Below are 23,921 nucleotides of genomic sequence, written 5' to 3'. Positions count from 1 at the left end.
TTCTTGATTTAAACCCGACTTTGCGTTAATAAATAAATACCAAATTTCCGGCTTGTTTTATATCACATGACGCGTTTATTTTTATTCTCGATTTCAATTATGCAGGTTTTTATCCCCAGCGTGAAAAGTTCAATTATTGTATTGCAGCTTGTTTTTTTTCGACCAATTGATCGGTATTTAGCGGAAACATGCACGTATATCGCATACTTTTTTCTCGTATTAGTTGCAATTTCGGTATGATATCGATGTTTCTGCCTTGAATGAAAATAAAATGAACGTACGAAGAAAAAAATCACGTTGTTCGTCTGTACCGTCGAAGCGATCGTGTGTCGTTATTATCTATCTCTAATCCATACTTGAAATGCTCATCAAACACGGTTTAATTAAGTAAACCTGTCACTCGACGATACTCCAGTTATCAGCAAAACTTATCGCCGGGTCCCTCACTCGGTTCCTTATATTTCCAGTCTTTATAAGTCAGTGTCATTAATTTTTTTTCATCTTTTTTTTCGTCAACCGTGATTCGTCTTTTACGATTTATAATCTGTTCACAATGACACTGAGTGTACGCTTTTATCACGCGATAATTGACTGCGTGAAGATAAGAAAACAAGGAATAAATGAAAGAATTAAAAAACTTGAAATGCATTTGCTTATTTTTTTTCTCCTTGCATCATTTTTACTCATCTATCATGCATACCATTTGCGGCTTGAACGCGTCATCATTGATCCACGGAAACCGTTCATTTGCGACTTTATATATCTTCTTCCGCGGAAGGAAAAAGATTATGAATAATTTTTTGCGACGGCATATAAAGAAAAAGAAGAAAAAAAAAAAACTGTCAGCCTTATATTACTTGCACGAGACCTGCAGCAATACGTTTTGCTAATTATTGCTTCTCGGTTTTACAATTAATCACTTCTCGGATCGACTCCACAAACCATAAACAGAGATCGCATTCATTCTGTGAAAGTTTCATGCAGTTAATCAACGAACCGAAGGGAAGAATTTCGGGTTTCAAGTATCGCACACGATTACCGTGCGTGTATAATTAACCATGGATCTGATTACAAGGGGGCCGTTAATTGACTCGCAAACACATGTCAAATATATTTTTTTAATCGATGGTACAGGGGCGTAGGAAGCTGTATAATGCGGTAATTTAAATTTTATCAGTGTCGATCGATACGTAATATATACATAGCATAAAGTAGAATTAATTGATTGGTCAATATTTTCGTTGCCGATAATTAAAACTGTCCGTGAAATGTGAAAGTATATTCAATTTCAACCGAGTCGTCAAACGGATTGCATGTTTGATTACAACATTGCTAGAATTGATTGCATAGTAAAATACTTGTATTTTTTAATATTTATTGCACAATTTTTTAATGTGGAAAATTAGAAAACACGGAAATTCTCTAGATACAATAACGTTGCAATTGTTCCAACGGTAAAATGCGGTAAAAACCACTTCATTCTGCCAGTTTGGAAATAGAAAATTATGCAATAATGGAAAATTTACGCAATATTTTTTTAACGCAAAAACGCGCAATGAGCGGAAGATCGATAGGGAAAAAATAAAAAATTTACTGGTTGCTTATTTTACCCCACGACTGACTTAATTCCATTTTATCAGTTTCGGGGGTGGCTGTCATGGGTGGCGGTCGAAATGGTCGTGGAACCTTGGTGAGAACCCTGGCCCTCGTCTTCCTGGCAACTCTTCTCTGGCTGCAATTTCACGTGGCCAGTTTGACAAGTCGTTCCAGTTCGCCGCCGTCAGGAAACGAGAGTCTCCTAATGCTTGTGCCTCAGGAACTGCACAGGTACAACAAATCGTTGATTCGCAGCTGTTGTTCGAGCGTTTTTCTACTTTTAAATTTATCTCAATTCCCAAATAACTTTTGCCCACCAGGTTTCTGAAGGACAGGCGAAACTCGACCGCCGGATCTAATTCGACGGCCGGAATATCTGGGAATCTTACGATATCCGAGCTACGTCGACAGGTAGAAAAGGCTAATCTGGAACAACGCGTTTTCAACGAGGAGGCTTTTGGTCCCCTGGCTTCCGACGCCCCAGTAATTGTCATTCAGGTTCACGCCAGACTCACTTACTTGAGGCACTTGATCGTCTCCCTGGCACAAGCTAAGGGGATCGAACAAACGCTCCTCATTTTTAGTCACGACGTATGGGATCCGGACATCAATTTTCTCGTGCAGAGCGTCGATTTCTGCAGAGTTATGCAGATCTTTTATCCCTACAGCATACAGACTCATCCCCACACATTTCCTGGCGAGGATCCCAACGATTGTCCACGTAACATTAAGAGGGAAAGGTGAGTTGTACATCCACGAAACGAAACCTTGAACAAAACCTCGCTTTCCTCGTTTAGGAATTCGTTTTTATTATTGGACGCTTCATCGGTCGCTAATTGACTTCAAATTCGACTGCAATTAGTAACTTTTCAGACTGCTTGTAACCTGATGTCTGATGCGATCGGTGATTTTTACTGTGCTTTGGTCGAATCATCAATCCCTTGTTGATCCCAGTTGGAATATGATGAAAAAAAAAACAACTGAAATTGCAATTTTTAGATAGGAGTGTAGTCTAAATCCAGAATTTCGACTAGACTCTGCAATAATTTCAGTCGCCATCCTGAGTTTATGGCTGAAGTCGGAAAATATCGACCGTCGACTAAAAATTGTTACGACCAAAGTTATAAAGAATTAAACTTCCTAGAAGTGTAGTTGGGGCCATTTTTAGTGAAAAATTTGGTCAAATTCTGGATATAGAAAATCAATGACGACCCTTCTTCAACGATTAGGAAAAGAAAATTGTGGTATCTGAAAATTGAAATTTCAAACGTACGTTCCTCGGCTGGATCGGTTCCTTCTTATTTTTTTCTTTCCTTCTTTTTTTTTTCTCTTCTCCTTACAGCGCTCTGGTGAAGAAATGCATAAACGCGGAGCATCCCGACCTCTACGGACATTACAGGGAGGCGAAATTTACCCAAACTAAACACCACTGGTGGTGGAAGGCGAATCGAGTATTCGACCAGTTAACCGTAACGAAAAACCACGTTGGGATGGTTTTGTTCCTTGAGGAGGATCACTACGTCGCCGAAGACTTTTTGCACGTACTCAGACTGATGGAACGTACATGTAAGCACAGCTGTGAACGTTGCAACATTTTGTCGCTGGGAACGTACCTTAAAACTTACAACTATTACGCGGACAACAAAAAGGTAAGCCCTTACTTTTCGACGCTAAGTAATTCGTACGTATAACGATTATTATTACTATTATATACGACGTTTATTCACACGGACATGTCATTATAATATGATCACACAGCTTTTTGCAAGTCACACAATTAAGCCACATAATATAAAATAATTTTTTAGTTTATATATTATTAACTCTGCTCTTGAGTCTCGCGAGACCTTTCACATATTATATATTATGCTGAAAATTGATGTGTGATAATTGATGTTATTATAACTTTATTTAATGATAAATATTTTACAACATTAATCAGGTATCCTAAGATAATTCCATCACGTTCATTCACCCGAAAGAAAGAAAAGAATTAAAAAAAAAAAACACAAATCACATATCACCGGGGGTAAGGGATCATAACGTCCGATGTCTGTTTTAATTTCCTGTCAATAATTCGAGTACTCTTGCCTCGGATCAATTCAGCTGTTTAAAGTTCGTGATAAAGAAATGTGGTAAACTTTCAACGAGACAACGCGTACGACTTATTATGTATATGTAATAACGATACTTTCACGCCCAGTTTCTCGGTGTCAATGGTGTACTGCAAAAGGAAATGCTTCGCGGATTAAAGAGACACAATGGAATCATTCAGGGTGGCTTTTCCACCTATCAAGGTGCTCAATTGGTACAAGCTGCTGCCCCTGCTTGGGCATTCCAGCTTTTGCCCAACCTCTACAACCATTATCAGAAGGTTAAAATAATCTAGCACAGCATCCTAATAAATTTTCATCTCATATTTATACACAGGCATTTAGATATGCATTCGTTTTCGTACATTGCACGGCAAAGAGAAAGAGAAACAAACAGTGATACGCCAATTTCTCAGTATATGCAAAAGTATATATCATAATTTGATACCCCAAATTTGTATTTCTTAAACGAAATATTGTTAATAAATGTTTAATAAAAAATATCCTTTCATCTCGCTGCAGCATGCTGTATTCACTGTATGTCCAGTTGATTGATTTTGAATCGTAGCATTTTAGAATGACCTGCCATGTTCTGCGTTATTTGCTGAAATTACGATTATTAATACTATCGTTTTATTTCTATTGCGACGTACGCATTTCTTCTCTCTCAAACCTTTTGACACCGATTCTTTGAGTCCTCGCCCACTGATGAATTTCCACAGAATTTCGTTCTCTTAATTTTCTCCGCACTACCACCTGCCTCCGATATTTACAGATTCAATTGATGTAATTTTTATTTTTTTTTCTTCAATGCCGTTTCAATAATTTATTATTACCACTTACCATTTTACTTCTCACGTATCCGATTCCATGGTGATTTCTTATTTTTTTGTTTAATCGCATTTTCTGAATTATTAGTTGCAATTAATTTAAAGCTGCTTATTACTAAACATTTTTATGACTGTAGTTTTATTTGTCTTTTGTATCTGTGGGTACAAATTTACAACTACCTACGTACGTACAGTAAATCATGAAAAGTAAATTTTAATTTAAATCACAATTTGATTTCGCAGGTGACGAATGAACGTAATGTTTGGTTAAAAAAAAAAAAACATAATAATAATTATCCAGTGAATATACTTTACGATCTCTCGAAATCATTTACAGTCCTTCGAATTTGAAACACTTTATGAAATAATTTGAGATACTACCGACAAGTCTGTCGCAGACTTGCGTTATTTTTGCATAAGTTTTAAGCACGATGATTATGTAACGTGTAACGTACGTTGGTAATGAATGTGTTCGAACTATGAATGATTGAAAAGTATAATAGGGTAGGTGTTGTCAGCGATTATCATCATCATCATCATTGTCATCATTATTATTATTATTATCCTGCATGTAGAGCTTAAGTATGATGACTGCAGTATGAGTAGGTATATTTAAAAAGACATGCAGCTTTATGGGCTTCGTTATACCTGACCCAACTTTTGATATGGCACGACAATATCCTTTATAGAACGTATAAATTAACTCATGATATAATTAGATATTTTTCGATTCGTTTCCGAACTCGCTTAGGTCAGAGTTCAATGTAGAATTCCTTCGTTGAAAACTTTGTAGTCTGAATACAAGTATCAAATGTATAAATTTATACACAAGGGGTCTTCTACCAATAATACTTACGAAAGAAAAGTTACAGATTACTGTTAATAATAATTATGCTTTTAAAAATTTTGACCAGGGAAACCAGGCTAAAATAACAATGGCATTATCTTGAAATTGGTGAAAGGCCTCTTTTAAAAAATGTGCATTCAGTTATGCGATAATGATAATGTTACAAGTCACAAACAATCGTTGAAATAATTGCAGGCAGAGGTAACACCGTGGATTTCTAGTAAACATAATATGGGTATGGCGTTCAATCGTATTACTTGGAACAAACTGAGAGACTGTGCTTCCAAATTCTGCTCTTACGACGACTATAACTGGGACTGGAGCCTTCAGCATATCGCTCAAGGATGCATCCCATCAAGTCAAGGCTCCGGTGGCTTATCTCACATCCAATCTGGCCTAATCGCCATGGTGATGAAAGCACCTAGAATTTTTCACATCGGAGAATGGTAATAATTGATTCATTGTTTTTAAATATGATTTAAAAGAACATGTGCAAAAGATTACGCACTGATCTGTATCCTGCAATTAATTTTCAATTAGATTCATTTGCATTTATTAACAGTTTTTGAAACTTATATCAGTAAAAGACAGGCATAAAATTCATCGAGTATTATCGAAACGTTTTGAGAATCTCATGCAGCGCTGTCAATAGAAGTACAAAGAAATTATCTGAAGAATTTTTACTTCGCACCGCAGACTCAAGCATTGAGAATTAAAGGATTTGGTTCCTTTTCAGTGGGGTTCATCACAAGAAAAATAATTGTGAACCCACGGCGGTTATTGAAAAGGTACAAAATGTACTAAAGACTGCTAAAAAACATTTGTTTCCGTCTCAACTGACACTGACAAATGCGGCTGTGGCTAAAAAGACAAAGTTGAGAAAAGGGAACGGTGGCTGGGGGGACATAAGGGACCATCAACTATGTTTGAACATCACACTGAATCCTGAATTGAGATTACCTTGATTGTTGATGAAGTATGTGAACCGACCCTGTCAGTGAGAAATTTTTATAGTTGAATGCGTCAAGATTTCATAAATCATCGGCTGCTCAACTGCAACTCGTTCATGTACAGAAGCATATTGTGTATAAAATTGCTTAGATACAGCAAATCAACGAACTAAGTACTACGTATGAGAAGTGCGTTGAATTTAACTACGTGTAAAAAACATACAGATGACACCCTGTTGTGAAAATACTATCGTATTATCGAGAATGTAGTTTTGCTTTGGACTTATTCTACCATAGATGTTAAAACAGCATTAAATAACATCTGAAACAAGGCGATTACAAAAGAGACAAAAAAAAGAAAATTTGTATAGTAGTCATTTCGACTGTAATGAAATTGTACGCTAGGTATATGTTTGGACATTTGATATAATAATACAAAGAGATTTGCAAGTAGTTGCGTGCTGAGCCTAATGTAGTTACGACGAATTAATCTCTAGAAGTAATCGCTGGGCGATTACAAAGGGAATGCTAAGAGCCAAAGGAAAGACATATTTGCCACTTAAGATTACCTAGAGAAAACCAATTAATATACGTTACAAATATGTAATATAATCAATTACATGCTCAAGATAGTGTTATAATTATCGTTACTATTATATTTATATCATCATCGTCATCATCTTCATCATTTTGTTACTTTTTCATCATGCAGCAAGATTAATCTTCTTTCTAGATAACAATAAATAATTGAATTATTCAGATCTGCCGAGTTGTAAAAGCTTACGGATATCAGTTACTTCCAAGGACTTCGATATGCTTGTATTGTTATGTTAATTACTTAACAGCATTCGTAGACGTCGGTACAAATTGAGTTTATACTTGCATGTACTTATTAAGCAAATGTAGTGGTGTATTTTTTCAACAATTGCTACTACTTGTAAACACATAGCGAAATATATGCAGACGGTTTCAGATTTCTGACAGTTACACACTATCCCAGGAACGGAATCAGGCTCTAATTCAGTTAGTGATTATATCTAAGACGATGAAACAGAAGATCTTATTATGTCAACATTTTTCTAAAGTGTGTAGATTCGTCATCCATGAAAAAGCTGAAATTCGATACATTAAGCTTTTATCGATGGATACCTATACCTGTTCCCCAATGTTGAATATAATTCGTTTCAGCGAGTATACTACTTTATACAAAGGAGAAAATGTAGTAAAAGAAGAAAACTGGCCAACGCTAGTCATTAGACGTAAAAAACTGGCTTTTCATCGTGTTAACATTACTAATTCTCATGATGCATCGGACAATTGTAAATCATAAAGCTTGTTAAACCGGATTGATATGTATTTAAAAAGCTGTCAACTTTACTCGTGATCGTTGAAAAATCATAAAAACGAGAATATTAGTATTCTTTTTTATGTTACACATCTATCAATGTCAGTCAGAAATCAAAAAATGGGACACTAATCTTAATACGTGGTTGCTACGTCAATGAAGACGGTTCTTTTCAGTTCGCATTACATAGTGTTCTAATTATTTGTATTTTTTTCTACCGATCTGAGATATTAACTGATCTGACAATGAGATATTAACTGATCTGATATATTAATAATACAGACTTATTAATTACACGTTTGAATTTTTCGAGTTAGGATATACGTACAGCCCTTATCCTTCTACGAAAATAATGCCTAATGAAATTTCTTATTTGATGAAAAGTTTTTTCATTTCTTATTTAGTTGTTTTTTTTTTTTTATTTTATACTCATGACAATATTGTAAACTATGCTGATTACTCGAAAACGCACACTGTACTCTAGTCACTATATGAAATGTAATGTAATGATATTTGATATTGAAATATAATAACTTGCTAAGCTTGTAACAGGTACTTCTAACTACACACATTAATTTACAGTTGTACAATCAGATATTATATAGCGTCAAAAATAAAAAAATTAACGTTCAATAAATATTTCGGTTTCAACGAAATTAAGTTCAACGAAGCTATAAGCAAGTCAGGTACTATGTTTCGAATGCAACTTGGTCATAATACAAGACAAATTCTGAGACATTTGAATGAATAACGACGAAACTCTTTACCTTACTGTGTGTTCAAATATACATATATTAATATATTGAATTGAAATAAATTAGCTTTTAACATACAGCTTACTTTATACAGCTAACCAATTTGAAACCGTTCAATTCAGTTGAGAAAAATATATTATATGAGTTTCGAATAGGTAAATATGCGTGCATACTTGCTGTCATCGACAGTTAATAATCTGCATGAAACCTACAAACAATTAGACCTGTGGGACATATACTTTGGAGTGCGAGGGTGTAAAAAAGAGAGAAAAAATAGCACTGCTGCTATACTGTTGAGAATTTTGAGTTCTGTAATGTAAATAAACAGTTTTATCAAAGATATTGAAATCGTATCGAACAATAGCTTATAACACCAAAATTATAAATTTTTTTTCAAAGGGAAATCATATCATCATTACCAGGCTATGTCCCTATAACATTCTTGTAACGGTTGTTACAATGTTAATACTTTTACGAACGTCATTTTATTTTTATCCATTAATCAAAGTAAACTTTTGACGAGATAGATCCAATTGACTTGAATATCTGTGTGACGAAGAATAGCTGCTGCCGACTTTGTCCGCATTTGAAGTTTCCAACTGAGTTAGAAAATTGAGATAAATTTAAATACCTACATAGATATAAGCCTAAATAATTTTTTTGTCACCAAAGATATATTATGCATATATCCTCGATACATGCATTGCATTGTTATGTAATGACAGCTACCTGAATTGGTGTATAAGTGCATCCAGTTGAATTTATGTGGCATAATGTACATTTCTTAATCCTATGAGGATTATTATATCTATAATTCATAAATCGTTATTTCATTATCATCATCCTAGTGTTTGTGCTGGTTGGAGTTGCAAATCGGGATAATGAGTGTTTTATATTGAAATAAAATGAATGTTCCATAAAGAACAATTTGCAATCAGTTTATTCCACAAATTTTTGCTATTAACATTTGTCATTTTCCTACGTCTCCGTATTCCAATATAGGTATAGACATATAATCTAGTTTCTCCTAATGTGCTTATGTAGTTCACTCGTTATCGTATTAAACAAAGTAGATTTTGCTGAATCTCGAGATCAGAAACCAAGGTGTTTGTGAAGATCAGGGACAGATTCGTCCCACTTTGCAGTGAAATAGTTTCCTGCAAGAGGACCGACCAAACTATACTTTTCGGCAAATTTCTGAATAGAAAATCGCCTCCTTTGTTTACCGTCCCTGTAAATATACACGCAACATGTATTAGATAACCTATCTACCATAGTTTTTGCATACATTTTATGTAATTTGTTTAATTTCATTAGAACTTTTTTTTTTTAGATAGAATTGGATGAATTCCATTATTACCATGTGCTCAAACGTCTCTCGTCGAAAGTTATGGCGCCCTGATCTTGCCGATAAACAAGGAAAACGTAACGATGCAATCCAGAGCCTTGCGGTGGTCCGGAACCAACATATTCTGCCAAGACTTCTCCCTTTTCGACACTCTCCTCAGGGATGTTACCAACAAGCCAATGGTTAAATTCACGATTGTAGCCTCGTGTAGGTACGTCTGGATCTGAAAATCAAAGAGCACGAAGAAAGTATTATAAACTTTGTTTATTTTCCTGGTAAAACTGTGCAGACTACGAATAATTGAAAGTTAATTGCTCGCGGATATTCGGTGCCTATGAACGTTGAATTGTGTCGTCATAAATTGAGGAATTTTCTCACAACTAGTAAAACTGGAGAAAGGCAAAGTACAGCAATGAACACGTTTGAAATTAAATTCTTTTTTGGGAAGCGAACGTGTAAATGTCATAACAACGAGAGTCTATTCTGACATAGTTTTTTCAACGGCCAACATTGCGGTTTCATCTTGTGAGCTCAAATCGTATGCTGACCAAATCTTGTATTGGCAGATGTTCAAACTTCTAGCATTCTCGAGTGCGGGAATAATCAAAAAATTGCAGATAGTTTGGCATTTTACAACAGTTACGGGGATTTTACAAATGAAATTTCGCAATTAACGTAATGCCTCAAATATCTAATGATATTTTATAGAGAATTGTATAAGATAACGCGGCTTATACTCGTGATTGTACATTTCCTTATAGCACCGTATAATGTAGGATAAAAGTAATGTAAGAACATCTTACACATTTTTTAAACAACGAGTCATAAGAAAAGAAACTTTCAAAGTTAAACGTCAAACTGACGATAATGAAATCACAAAGTACAGCCATAAGCGGCGGCTTACGTACATTTTTGACGATGAGTATTTACGCGCTTAAACTGGCAATATAGAAAACAGGTTTTCTACCGTATGGTGAAAGTGGCTTGCTCATGTATGCCGTTACGTCAAGGTAATTGATTTCTAAGGTCATTTTAAGGTGGCTCGTGCATTGACACTACCAAGACAAAGTTTTCCAGTGCTTTTGTTCAACAGAGCCGAAAAATGTAATTTTAAATCGCAATAACTGATTATCGTAACGAATACGGTCTGCGTGAAGAATTAATTTACATCTTCTCAGAAGTCTCGCTTGAATAATTATTGTACCTGTCATGACCAGTGTGTAAAGAACACCGCCTTCATGCTTGTAGTGGATCTCTGGAATCTGCTTCACCTGTGTCGGCGTCAGTTCGTTGCCCAGATTTACCACGTTGTTTCCGTACTTCACCTATTTTACAGATGGTCAAACGATTATCGATGGTAAAATAGCTAATTTCGTATCACCGGAAGTTGAGCAGAAAGCTTAAAATTACCTCGATCAAATCTGTGGGACCGTGACCTTTCAAAATGTCCGATGTAATGTTTGCCGATTGAAACTCGCTCGCAACGTCGGCAAGCGCAAATCCGATTGTGCAGAATAAAGTCACTGCAAAATAATGAATTCTCGATCGTATTCTAAGATACAACAGACGAATTATTGCACTTGGCAAATTTATTATTACCGATAATTTTTGGAACTTTTTTTCTTATCACTCCTTCTATCTGATAATGACATCATTAATTAATTCTATCGTATGAAATTGAGATTCAACTATCTTTTTGTTACCTGTTAGCAAAGTCTTCATTGTCGCTGGTTTGCAGTCGTATAAACAATTCAACCGATTCCGAGAAACTGCGACAACGTCGGTGAAGGTATCTCGTATTTATAGCGCTATGCTCCCCCCCTAGACACTTGCTGCGAAGCAAAATCCTTTTACATACATACATAGAATCGAAAATCGGTGTCCCGTGCCATCGTAACGCCTGATATTATGCTTTCTGTATGTTACAGTTGTTACAGTGTAGTGTAAAAAGAGACGGCGAAGGCGGCGATCCATGGATTTCAGCACTCTTTCATCTAGCCCGGAACCCATAAGCCAAAGCAACAATTATCAATTATAGTAAAAGTGTATTCTTTTGCACAAAAATTGGTACCGTGACTTGCTAAATGGTCCACTTCATTGGCAACCTTGGCAAAATTAGAAGTATACTTTTTAAAACTGTATGATCATTAATATGTTTATCATACGAGTACCTGTACCATATATTCTTTTTTACAATCACCGCACGACTATTCAAAATATCTCTGCCCATAACATTCATCTTATGTAATTATACAGGTTTCTTATTTCGAGAGGGGGCAAAAACTTCCATGTATTTTTAATTCAACGTCAACGCGTATCCGGAAGCCTAGGCTGTCCATATATCCCATGGCCTCAGTCAAGACTTATACCTTGGGCGACTTCAGACCGTGTACGAAAAGTACAATATTTAATGGCGACGAAACCGAATTGATACCAACCAGAAATTATCAGGTTCCTGAAAATTCTGCAAATCTAAAAAATATTTTTCAATTCATAAATTTTTCGAGAAGATCCAGGAATATTCTAATATGTAACTAGTTTCCTGAAATTTTCGTCGATAATTGTTCGCATCGATTTGCACTCTCATCAACTCTTTGATTTCATATTACTAATTGACCAAGTTATTTGAAGAAGGTATTTCTCAAAATCGAGTCCTGCCTTGAAAAAATTCCGTAATTGATTGCGCTAGATTCATACAATAGGCCGAGCATTTTGATTAATTTTCCACACGTCTGTATTCAAGCGAGTGTGAATCCAGTCGACAAATTTTCATTTTCGGCAAAGGTTACTTAATAATAGCGCAAGGATGACACGCAGAGGCGATTTGTATTCTTAAAACCAGTTATCAAATGTATTGAAGGTGTCTGCCGTATTCAAAATGTCATGTTTTTTCTCTCTATTACAATCAAACACTGACACGCATGCAAAGCTAGCACGACTAGTTGAACCCCAGCGAAAATTGAAACCTATTGAAAATAATACGGTTGGAGCAACTGCTTCGTCATAGGTGTATTTATTCGGATGATTATTGACGGCTGTTACGAAATTTTCTAGATGATGATCCCGCGCCCAGGTTTTTTTTAGAGTTTCATTACACTGCACAAACACAAAATGTCCTGATTTTGATTTAATTCATAGTCACGGTCTGTGCGTTTACCGGTAAAGTTATATAGTTCATACAGTATAGTATAATGTAATGGCATACTTCAAAATAATATACATTTATTGTTAGATACAAATGTAACGTGCACTTACCTTGAGTATAAAGCTTTACTATTGGGGTTAAAAAAGCAATTAGCTACACAGAATCAAACTCTATCAACTACCGATATAATATAAAATTTCTGAGAAAAGTTGAGGCAAAACATCAAATATTTCGGAAATATTGTTCCCTCGGGAAAATGTTAACAAGCATTTAGAAAATTGAATTGCCCGAGGTCTTTCTATACTCAAAGAACTAATGTTATGGCAAGGAGCGAATAACTGACAAGTCATTATTAAACAGATTTATTAGATATCTTTGAATTTGTCTTTCGATCTCGAATTTCATTTGTTTCAGGAATAGCGGAAGTGATTAAAACTCTGAACACCGTATATGCTTCGTTTGTGATGAATCGATCCATCAGCTAACACAGTTTTGTAAGGTATGTAATCCGTGTATACTCATTACGGGTCTATTTCTTCCGACGACGTTATTAAATCAATTACCGTGATGATCTCATCGTTTGTCAAAATTATGTAGACTTTATTCCCCGGTTTGCATAACGATTGTACTTATCACTCGATAATTTGCGAATCGAAAATAATAGCGATGTATAATTATATTGAGTATTAAGCCTAAGCGAGCTTTCTGCCTTTAATATTGCTACAATCGATTATTGACAACTACATTATTCAGAGTTAGATATGAAACGAAACCTTGAGTAAAACAGCAGTATTATAATGGAACATTGCTTCTAGTATATCAGCTTTCAAAGTATGATAGTCATTTTGTCGAAATTCTCCCATAAGTAGTTTGAAATACGCAAATTACAAAAATACTCATAGAATACTCCAAGGAATCAATTGCTAATGAAAGGTAAATCAAATAAGAACAGATGTTAATGAATCAGTGATCTACGTGAAACAGTTTATTTGTAAGAAAATACGTGATTATCAGCTAGCTCACGACTCGCTCGTGTAACCAGTAGTACGGTGTATTGCATAAAATTAACATCTTATGTAAATCAATAAACATAACAAGTGAAATTATTCACCGAGCTGCTTGTACAATATGGGAACGTAGTCATCGTATTCAGCCTGGTACATGTTCCCGGCAATAGGATCTCCAAGGTTGTATTTAGCAGCGAACTTCTTGATAGAAAATTTGCCGCGATTGTTTCCACTTTTATTGGTCAACCGCGGTTCATCAAAGTTAATCTTACCAGGCTGTTTGTATACCAAGAAAACGTAGCGGTGAAGACCTGTGTCTTTGGGGGGGCCAGAGCCAACGTATTCGGAGAGAACGTCACCCTTGGAAATATCGTCTCCTGGAACGTTTCCCACAAGCCAGTGGTGCCATTCTCTGTATGTTGGTGTCTTACGACTAGGTGCGTCAGGATCTGCGCATAACGATTTATGCATGCTAATTAGTAACTCAGCGTTGCAACAAGATTCAAGGTTCAAGGTACAGATTTGTATAACATGGAAGCAATCTGGTAGATTAATTCAATGATAAAACATATTGTGTGTGCGATTACAGTTCAGTGAAATTTATACCTTAAAATTACATCACAGGCTTTATGTTATTTCTCATAAATCGTGTGACAGGGCTGATGAAGCGACAAGAATTAAATAAATGATTATCATTTCAGAAAATTCTGGTTCAAAACGAGTCTGCTAGTACGAAGGACACATTACCCGTCATGCAAACTGTGTAGAATGTCGAAGGATCTGCATCCCAGGTGACGGTTGGTTGGTCTTTCACCAGCGTTGGCGTAAGAACTTTCCCAATGTCAACGGACAAATTTCCAGGGTATGATACCTTGGCAATCGAGGCTGGTACCTTGTCGATTACGTCCGGCACAACGCCGTGCTGTTTCAGTGCTTCGGTCATTGTTGAAGATAGAACTCTAGGCGTGTAGCTGAAGGTTCTCTTGGCTAGCAGTGAAGCTGAAATGATTCAAGTCATTACGTTGATACTGATACAGCTAACAGATAACGTGTATAATCATAGATATAAGAGAAATGGACAAGATTTTGTAGTGCTGATAAAATGAATGGCGCGCTAGCAAAGCTGTGATAACCCTACATCACTTTCCCAGTACACACGCAGAGCTACCGATCAGATCACCCAGACATAATCTGAATACACTGTTCATTGAGCTTGCTCCATTTTTTCAGAAATTTGTTATTTTATATTTACTTGCGCTAAGTAACACTTTTGACATCACGTGCCACGTACAATTACCAACGCCGGTTCAGAATGTACTGCAACGCACTTCTCCGGTTAGAATACCCTCTGCCCTCAGGCCTTATCGTGTAGACGATTGCTAAAATGGCGCGTTCTCGACGATTAAACTTGATAATTATCTCTCAGTAGATAACCTTCAAGAATTATCAATCGTCGAAGTATTTTCTAACCACCGTTTCACTGACTGTAAGCAATTTGCGACTGAGTGATAGCTAGATTCAACTTTCCGAATATTCTCTTTTCGTTCAAATTTACCCACCTTCAGAGTTGCGAAATTACGTCGCTAAGTGTTTCAATGACTTGAGTTGACTGAAGAGCTACACAATCGTGTGGAAGTTCAACTATGAAACGAGAGTGTGAAATTATTATCGTTTGAATAGATCAATAATACCAATCACTAATTCGATATCGGTGAAATATCGTCATTCGACAATTTTTTGAATCGCGTTATTATTGGATAAATTAACGTAAGATTATTCTGGAATTTTTGAGTCAGCATTGCAGATTTCAGATGAGCGACAGAGCGCGCTCCTGCACACAAATGAAACAGCTATATTAAAATTCATTTCCGCGCCTGAAAAAAGACCTGCAGTAACATGCGAATTATGTGCACATCTTAGGTCGTTGTACTGCGTTTTTGAAATCATTTTCATTTGGAAATTTCGAGCAACGTCATCACTAGTCATAAATTGTTCAAATTGAAGAAGAATATCAGCTACTTACCAGTTGTTGACAATTTTGTTCATACCGCCTCCTATGAGGTTCGGATAAATGCCGCAAGAGCGAGTCTACAGTTGCCTTGCATATCACGTACAGCTTCGCGGGTGTTGGAAGATTTTTAAACTTGAGCTCACTCCAGGCCGAACTTTAGGCAAAGATATTCAATGACTACGAAAGAATAGAAATATCAAGGTGCTCGTAGTATTCTGAAACTGTGTAATTATTGGTTGTAACGCTCAAGAAATTGAAATACCTTCTGATCATTTGCCGAGAAATTGTCAACATAAAAATCTATTGACGACGAAAACATTATGTCACAAAAATCTTACAATCCTTTTTTAATCGTTACACTATTCTTATTTGTCTAGCAAAAAACGAATCTATCTTACTTCCAATTTTTCAACACCCTCCGCAACGAAGTTACAATAAATGAGCTGGTGCATCCGAAGCTATCTCCGAATGACCGAATTTGTTCAGCAGAAACGGTTTTTCCTCTCCTCGTTGTAAATTCATTCTCCTAACAAGCCGTTATTAATCCGATGACGTAATATTGACGGTTGAGTAGCGTCTTGCGCCGGGGAATTAGATCCATCCCCATTACAATCAGCGGACTGGTTCCGAGCGTTTCGGCGTTGTAGCTCACGGTTCGCAGCGCAGCTCAACTATCGCGTGACATCGCATGCTCAATGCTCATACCCATGTGAGCTTCGTGATTCGTTTGCGTGTAAGCGATCCGCTTATAGTGTACATACATTCGCGTTCATACAAGCGTCCCTAATCTCTTTTTAAAGGAATGATTTCGATAAAGTTTCTAATTGAAGTTCTCGTCATGCGTTAAGTTGTCTTGAAGAATAATACATATGAGTCGATACTGACTCGTAGAATATCGTGTCTGTACAACCAATTGCGTAAATTGGAAATACCGATGCGAATAAGATAGAAATACATCATAGACACGTGGGAAAAGGTATTTCAGATCCAAGTATTCTTCATATCTACACGAGAAGGAGCAAACAGCGTTCCTGAATCCTCTGAAGTATACAGCGTACGATAAAAAAAAAAATACTTCAAGAAACAAAAGTCCCTGAACTCTGTACCGCGAGGGAAAGAGGATCGTTCAAGGGCTAATGGGTATCTCGAATGCCCGCGGTGTAATCCGCGGTAGAAGCTCATTCATCGAACTCATTCATCCTTCGTAGTCGCGACGCACGCTGCACGCGTGTGCGTCTAATAAACGACAGAGCAGGTCGTGAGCGCGAGCGGCGCCGCGGGCTTCGTCACCATCTCGTCGCTACCCGAACGACCGTTGAAAGTTTAAAGAGAAGATGAGAGGAGAGGAGAGGAGACGAGAGCAGAGGAGTTAACGAACGAGAGAAAGAAAGAAAGAAAGAAGGAAGGTCCCCCGTCGCCTCGTGTCGCGGCATGCGAAGTAGTCACATTGCGTTCGTACACCGGCAGCTTGTTGTCAAAGTTGTCGGCAGGAGTGGGGGGGGGATCGAGACTCGGCCGCCCGCGCGATTCTCCGTATAATCGCTATATCGCTAGGGTCCCGCCCTTGCGAATTCCCACAGCATGGACCAGCCGAGCAGACCGAAACGACGGTTGAAAGCCGGCCGGCGAGGCGAAGTCAGGAGGCACCTTCTCTTGTTTATCGCTGATGTCCGAAACCGTCGGCATCGCGTTTGGCGGGTGGTTCAGTCTCGATTCTACAGCCATGCGGTTTGCCTCGTGTTGACGTCGGTCTAGCCCGTTAGGTCGCCATCATCATCATCATCATCACCGTCATCCTTCACCTTCATTGTTATCGTTCGTGCCCTGCTCGTCCTCATCTTACTAAATTTTTTCTCGCCTCAATATCGCGCACGGTTTGATATTATTCCAGTGCGCAGTGTCGCTTAACATGTTACACGCATCGTCACGATAGGTGAGAGACACAGAGGCTTTTGTTAACGATTACGTCCTTATTTTCTTCTCTATCCTGCTCTACATCTGTCCACCTTCACTTATTTCCCCGTCCGATTGATTGCGTCGTTTCTCTCATGACGTTTCCCGCCTGAATGTGGTTATTTGTGCGCCGGGTTCTCTCGTCCGATGGATCTTTCGACCACCCGCTTAAACGGACGTCTCAGGTAATCTTTTTGACCGTATTGTTTTTGGTTTTTACGCTCGTTTTTGCATACCCGCGTTACTTCAACCTTCGGGGATCTCGGTTCTCTGTAAATCTGGCCTCTGTCACACGTTAGTGTTAGGTTAGGTTAGGTTTCTTTCCTCGTTCGTTAAGCGAACGACCGGCTTTATTGAGTCATTAATCTTTGCTAATCGATGTTTCCAAACGACGGACGAGACTATATACCAGCTAATAAACTATACCGGCTCAATCATTCACTCGCCCATTTGATTTTCTTCTCGTTATTCCTTTCTCTTCACGGCTCAATTCTAATTTTAATTTTTAGGGGCACACGTATTTTCCCTCGATCGCTTGTTCGACCAAAATTTGCCGTTTCGTCAAAGAGAGAATAGATATTTTCATAAGCAGTGTCGCGTAATACACACACATCCGTGTTCAATTATAAGAAATATTTTCATTCGAAATGCGAGTAAAAATTCCTACCCTGCATATTCCTACATGTAATATTGTTCGTTCGTTTATTCTCATTTGATGTCGGTTGAAACGCGTGTCGCTACGGTATCGAGTTGGTTAGAAGACGGAAACGGAAGTCGGTGAACAGCTGCTGTTATCCAAAGCACCACGAACACCTCCGCCAATCTGTTGACTTGTGATAAACATTGCGTTTGAATTTCAGCGTGCTTAGGTATCATACGTGTGCAATCTGATTGTTACACATGTCGCTACTCAAGTACGACGTGGCAGGGGCGAAACCGTGTTCAAGGAATTACGATAATGCCTTATTTTCTGCTATTTGAATGTTTTTTTTTGTTTTTTTTTAAATCAACAACGATCAATGATAAAGAAAAATAGGATAAAATTTTTGCACGGAATTTGTTGATCTTTTCTAATTTTTATATTCCCCTCTCTTTACAGTTCGTAATTTCATCATAGCCGTACTAACGAAGCTGCCGAAACGACGTTGCGATTTTTAATTAAACGCAGTTATATAATTATATTTGACGAGTTTTAACAATTTAACGAACGACGAAGGATATGATAACGTACTCCTGAATATTCTACCCTAACCTTGTCGCGAACGGTCGATTAACTTCGCGCTGTATAAAATAAGAATAATATACACGTCAAAGGAATAAAAAAAAGAAATAAAAATAAACAAATAAAATAACCAACGAACGAATCAAATCATGTCGCGACGGAGATACGTTGGCGTTTTATCGCCGTTAAACGACAGTGAAAACGCTAAACGAGAGGTTAAATCAACTGCTCCAGACGACGTCGACGCTTCACCCATGACCACCATCGTCAACGCTCTTGACATGTCAACTATATCGAGCGGAGATACGCCGACACGCTGCCGCGCCGATGCAAATCTTGCTACCTGTCATCGACGAAATGTCATCGACGAAATTTCGCAGAAGCTGGGTGAGTTATGAAATAATATTCTCACGTAACGTCAGTTTAATGTAGGTATTATGGCACACCATGACCGACTGTAGTGTGTACTTATTTGTAAAATCATAGTACAATCGTTCTGTTTAATATGGGTTTCCAATTTCCTATCCACGTTGTTATTTGTTTTCGATTCTGTACGAATGGCTCACTTTGTCATTGAACTTGGATGTATGTTTACCGATTCACTCTCTCGTGACCGATTGAAATTATCGTCCGTTCAAACACGTGTGTAATTCGAAATTCATCCAATTTAACGGATACATTATATTACCGTGCGCAATACAGTTCACGTTTTACTTTTTAGGATAAAGTCATGTTTCGCATTGAAGTTGCTTACACTTGCGATGAATTCTGTGTTGTGAAACATCTCTTGATAGATGTGGTTAAGTAATAAAATGTTTGATTGTAAGTCTGAATTGATAAATCGATTCATCATATTGCGTGTACACGTATCAATGAATTTAAAAACGAAAAGACTCGAGGAATCAACGCGTAATGACGTGTAACAATACTTTGTGTAATTCAAATTATCGTCGCGTGTACAGTTTGATTGTACAATCGGTATTATTTTTTCTGTGCTATTTTTTTCATCGTCAACAGATAACTGTTACCGATTTTCATTTTCAAACACCGTGAACGTGTTCAGTTTAATTAAGAGAAAAGAATGTTAAAACATCGCGTCAGCTGATCGTCGTCTCTTCACACATCGTAAAATTAGTGAAATGTATAAATTTTTCAAATTGAAAAATTACGCTAAAGAATATTTGATGAAACGAGACCTCAAGTACCCCGTCTTGCGAATTCACTCATTATTATCATTATATACACCTACACGCGGTGCACGAACACATCGAATCGCGTCCAGACTGCTTCACGAAAGAAGAGAACGGACAGACGGACAAGCGGACGGGAAGAGACGGTGTGAGAATGGGATGAGGCTAGAGGGATTCCCCGTCCTTGAAGGGGGGGCCCGATGACGTCTGCCGCAGAGGGCCTCCACGGGCCGTGCCACGTCTTAAAATGGCAGTAGTTCTCAAATTAAAATAAAGACAATCGGCAAATACTCGCTCGCATCCTAATTCCTCCAATTTTTTTTTTTTTTTTTCTTTTTCTTTTTCTTTTCGCATTATCTTATCTCCCGCTTAGAATTTGTTTATTTGCACGATTGAAGTCCGATCGCATCCACGTGTACGATTTGGCTAAACGGCAAGTCGAAACGCAGGTTTGGGACTTTGAATTTGGTTCGAAGATGCAGAGGATGACGACCCTCGTCGTCGTAACGACGCAGAGATTCTTGACGCGTATTAATGACGCTCGCTTAGTGAGACAACAGCCATTCGTGTTTACAGCTGGTTTGACTAACAGCTGACCTCGCGAATTAATCAACGAAGAGGGAACCGCAAGAACAAAGAAGGGTGTCTCATCTCGTCGCCGTGTCGTTACAAATGCTTTGGCGAACCCGACGGGAGGATCCGCGATCAGACTGGTTCTCCTCCCCTAAAATTTTTTCTCCTTCATTCCTTCTGTTCTCTACCTCGACTTCGAGTTGAGAACCCCCCGGGATTTAGGGAAACAAGTAGTTCGTGCCCCGACTCGGCCAGGTGCTCACCTGCTTTCATACACCGAGAAATATCGGCGCGACCGTGTTTCTCTCCGATGGCTTTGCATCTGTGTATTCACGTTCGTGTTTTACACGATTTCTCTACCTGCGTTCGTGTCTGTTAACCCACACGCGTTCGCATCTACCTGGGCGCCGTGCTGCTGCTGCTGCAGTTATGCCAAGGTGCGCCGCCACCTTTACACTCCTTTCCCCTTCCCTTCACCGTCGCCGTCGCCGTCACCTTCCACACCCCAGACCCGGGCCGGGACGGGCTTCCCCGGGGGTGAGGCCGCCTGGGGCACTGACCTACCCCCGCAAGACCGTTAGCCAGCAGAAATCAGCTGTTCATTTGCCAAAACCGTGTGTGAGCGCATATCGCGGCAACTTGCGGAGGTGGTTTCCTCCTCGTTGCTCATCGACTTCTCTTTGCCGCAAGCGGTGCGCCAATTCCTTTTTTGCTATTCAGAAAGAGACTCTGAGGTACATGAACAAATCTTGTCCGTACTGAAAATCATTATATGTACAAGTGTGAAATGTTCGGATTTTTTTACTCTGTTTATAAAAGAAAATCTTATATAAATGATCCAAGTTTCATTTCTTTGTAAACTAAAATTTGTTGAAATAAATCACAAGGGGGGGGGGGGATACGGTAAATTGTAATTATGGCCAAATTGACGACTCTCCGTTTTTTCCACTAGAACAATTTTTAACCCGTTGCCTGTCTGTCACCCTTTATATCCTTGCAATGCACACCAAGTTCTCCATCTTTTGCTGTCTCTCTTGGAGCGTCTTTCTCTTCGAAAAATTTAAAGGGATGGCTAGGGTATTTAAAGTTTAAAAGGCTCGCCTGGCTGGGCTCGATCCTTCAAATGACGAGCCTTACGACGTCTAGCTATATAGTACCCATTTGAATACAAGGAAAAGGGATTTTGTTGAGTTTCGTTTTAAAAGGAAAAACAGAAGTAGGCACCTTATACGCAAGGTTTATTTCCGTGTTCAGATTCTTGTGGTTGGTATCATGAATGTCGATTTCCCAACGACATTGGCGTAGAGTCGATCGACTCTGTAATTGTTTGCATGCGATTGTCATCCGCGTGTACTTTTCTGAAATTTCTATTCCGTTTTTGGGTAAAAAAAAAAAAAAAAAAATTTCTCATCGGGGTTTTTGTGTGCACTAGGAAGACCAACAACAAGAGAAAGAATGATTTGAAAATAAACGTGTCGTCGTCCCACGCACCGATCATTGACCTTCATATCTCTCTGGCCCCAATTTACACCATGTATCAAGTTTCCCTTCGTTTGTCGTTATCTTGCTGGCTAAATTGTGCATAGGATAAAAGGAAAAAGAGACCCGTATTATATGGCTTTTTGGCGCTTTAACGTGGTATCGGGAGCGAGGGTAACGACTTATTAGGGATGGCGTTTCAACGGAAAGCCACATGTCGCCCCGTTCTTGTTCGCTGCCCCCATAGTACGTTGCGTTTTGCGTTACACGTCGTGCTCCGCACTCACTTGGTTTTACCCTTGTAGGCACACACTCGCTGACCGTTTCGTAGCGATTGTGTAACTCGCCTAGCCACGCGGGAATTACACTCACACTTGCCTGGTGAGGCCCCAACAAGCGTGTTGATCAAGGCGGTCGGGCCCCTTTTGCTCTTACTATCCTCGTCGAGAAGAGTGGGAGGGGTCTGCGCTGGGTTTCGCCTCGGCGAAGCTAGACTCGCTCGTGCCACGCTTCTCTACGTGTCCAACGGAAAATTCAGCCGCACTATTACGCAAGGTGGAAATGCAGTTCTATGGTTATACCTACGTGTCGGGGCGGTGACTGTCAGTTAGAGTCAAATCCACCTGTTTTACACTAACGCAGGTACGTGTCGTGCGCTGGGGAACCGATTGTTTCAACCTGCGAGTCCTTTCACCTTTGGACGGCTTTTTCATGTTCGGTATGGTTTCGGGGGTCGGGGATGAAAATGTGGGCAATGAAGAATCGGAAAACGCTGGAAAATCTAGTTATTATAAGATCTCGAAAGAACGGCTTGCAGAAGCGACAAGTTTTTTTTCGAATTTCCAATCTCATCGTAATTTGTCCGAATTAAAAAATAGGTTTACAAGTGAATCGGATTGATGAATTAGTTACTTTCCCATTTGGACGGTATGCGATACAGCAAGTAGGAGCAAGAAATGCAATTGTCGCAAGCTTTCAGATCAAGTTGGGTTTGTAATCTTTTGATGCCTGATTTTTAGAACAATTCGACCGAATGTTACAATTTATTCAGTTCAATTGATATTTAAAAAAATTTACTTCGCCGCGGAAGTTGGTGCTTATGAAAAAGTTATAAATTTTGGTCCTTTTTCAAGTTTAGATTTTTTAGTTGCTATGTTGTGATTGTATTCAGGATGCATTGACTTGACCGAATAACGCAAAAACGTTTTTTTTTCACCCAACATAGACAGGGGTGTTTTACGAACTGAATTTTTCTTGCAGCTAAACTCGCTTTAAGATGTTGGTATTACTTGAACTTTGCGTAAACTTAGAGACCTCTAACTATCTAAAACCTGATAATGTGCGAAGTCGTGATAATCAACAATCACGATTTCGTATATTTCACGTCATTTCTCCGCTTTTGCGTAAAACAAAAATTTTTAGGCACGTTTTTGTTGTATCCTTTTTCGCGTTCGAGATCCGTGGAGATGAAATGTTCGAAGACACCCAAAATCAGCATGGAAACCGAGTATCTACAACAGCATCCCCTCAAAGGTCCGAAAAGATCTTTTAAAAATCTGGCGCTGCTTGAATTCACG

At 38.4% G+C, this 23,921-nt stretch overlaps 4 protein-coding genes across 16 annotated transcripts in view; 2 read left to right on the top strand and 2 right to left on the bottom strand.

Moving 5' to 3' along the window:
* Positions 1-15,132, top strand: part of LOC124308163 (alpha-1,6-mannosyl-glycoprotein 2-beta-N-acetylglucosaminyltransferase) — a 55,030-nt gene extending 39,898 nt beyond the window's left edge. For 4 of the 11 annotated variants that reach the window (XM_046770585.1, XM_046770583.1, XM_046770586.1 and 1 more), the window contains 6 exons: positions 1,641-1,827; positions 1,917-2,336; positions 2,939-3,245; positions 3,800-3,970; positions 5,562-5,812; positions 6,103-9,351. In XM_046770585.1, the coding sequence (XP_046626541.1) occupies positions 1,658-1,827; positions 1,917-2,336; positions 2,939-3,245; positions 3,800-3,970; positions 5,562-5,812; positions 6,103-6,331 (1,548 nt within the window). In that variant the 5' untranslated portion in view covers positions 1,641-1,657 and the 3' untranslated portion in view covers positions 6,332-9,351. The other 7 variants (XR_006908930.1, XR_006908929.1, XM_046770588.1 and 4 more) reach the window with 7 other exon arrangements.
* Positions 9,339-11,583, bottom strand: LOC124308165 (protein D2-like). The gene is made up of 5 exons (XM_046770593.1): positions 11,468-11,583; positions 11,175-11,287; positions 10,969-11,089; positions 9,777-9,987; positions 9,339-9,647 (listed from the first exon to the last, which is right to left on the bottom strand). Exons 1-5 carry the CDS (start codon positions 11,484-11,486, stop codon positions 9,509-9,511), a joined length of 603 nt encoding a protein of 200 aa, XP_046626549.1. The 5' UTR covers positions 11,487-11,583; the 3' UTR covers positions 9,339-9,508.
* On the bottom strand, positions 13,869-15,656 carry LOC124308164 (protein D2-like). Its single transcript, XM_046770592.1, has 4 exons — positions 15,476-15,656; positions 15,169-15,400; positions 14,664-14,915; positions 13,869-14,365 (listed from the first exon to the last, which is right to left on the bottom strand). The coding sequence occupies exons 2-4, from the start codon at positions 15,191-15,193 to the stop codon at positions 14,013-14,015; spliced, it is 630 nt and encodes a 209-aa protein (XP_046626548.1). The 5' UTR covers positions 15,194-15,400; positions 15,476-15,656; the 3' UTR covers positions 13,869-14,012.
* Positions 15,657-17,605: 1,949 nt separating this feature from the next.
* The window catches only part of LOC124308162 (M-phase inducer phosphatase-like), a 91,235-nt gene continuing 84,919 nt past the window's right edge, over positions 17,606-23,921 (top strand). The window contains exons 1-2 of one of the 3 annotated variants that reach the window (XM_046770579.1): positions 17,606-17,860; positions 18,980-19,489. In XM_046770579.1, coding sequence (XP_046626535.1) covers positions 19,252-19,489 — 238 coding nt within the window. In that variant the 5' untranslated portion in view covers positions 17,606-17,860; positions 18,980-19,251. Of the gene's footprint in view, positions 18,066-18,728; positions 18,750-18,979; positions 19,490-23,921 lie in introns of those variants that run through there. The other 2 variants (XM_046770578.1, XM_046770581.1) reach the window with 2 other exon arrangements.

This window comes from Neodiprion virginianus, chromosome 6 (genome assembly GCF_021901495.1).
Source record: "Neodiprion virginianus isolate iyNeoVirg1 chromosome 6, iyNeoVirg1.1, whole genome shotgun sequence".
In the NCBI taxonomy this organism is placed as follows: Eukaryota; Metazoa; Arthropoda; class Insecta; order Hymenoptera; family Diprionidae; genus Neodiprion; species Neodiprion virginianus.
The sequence above is the reverse complement of the archived record's forward strand: the minus strand, read 5'-3'. Positions and strand labels throughout refer to the sequence as shown.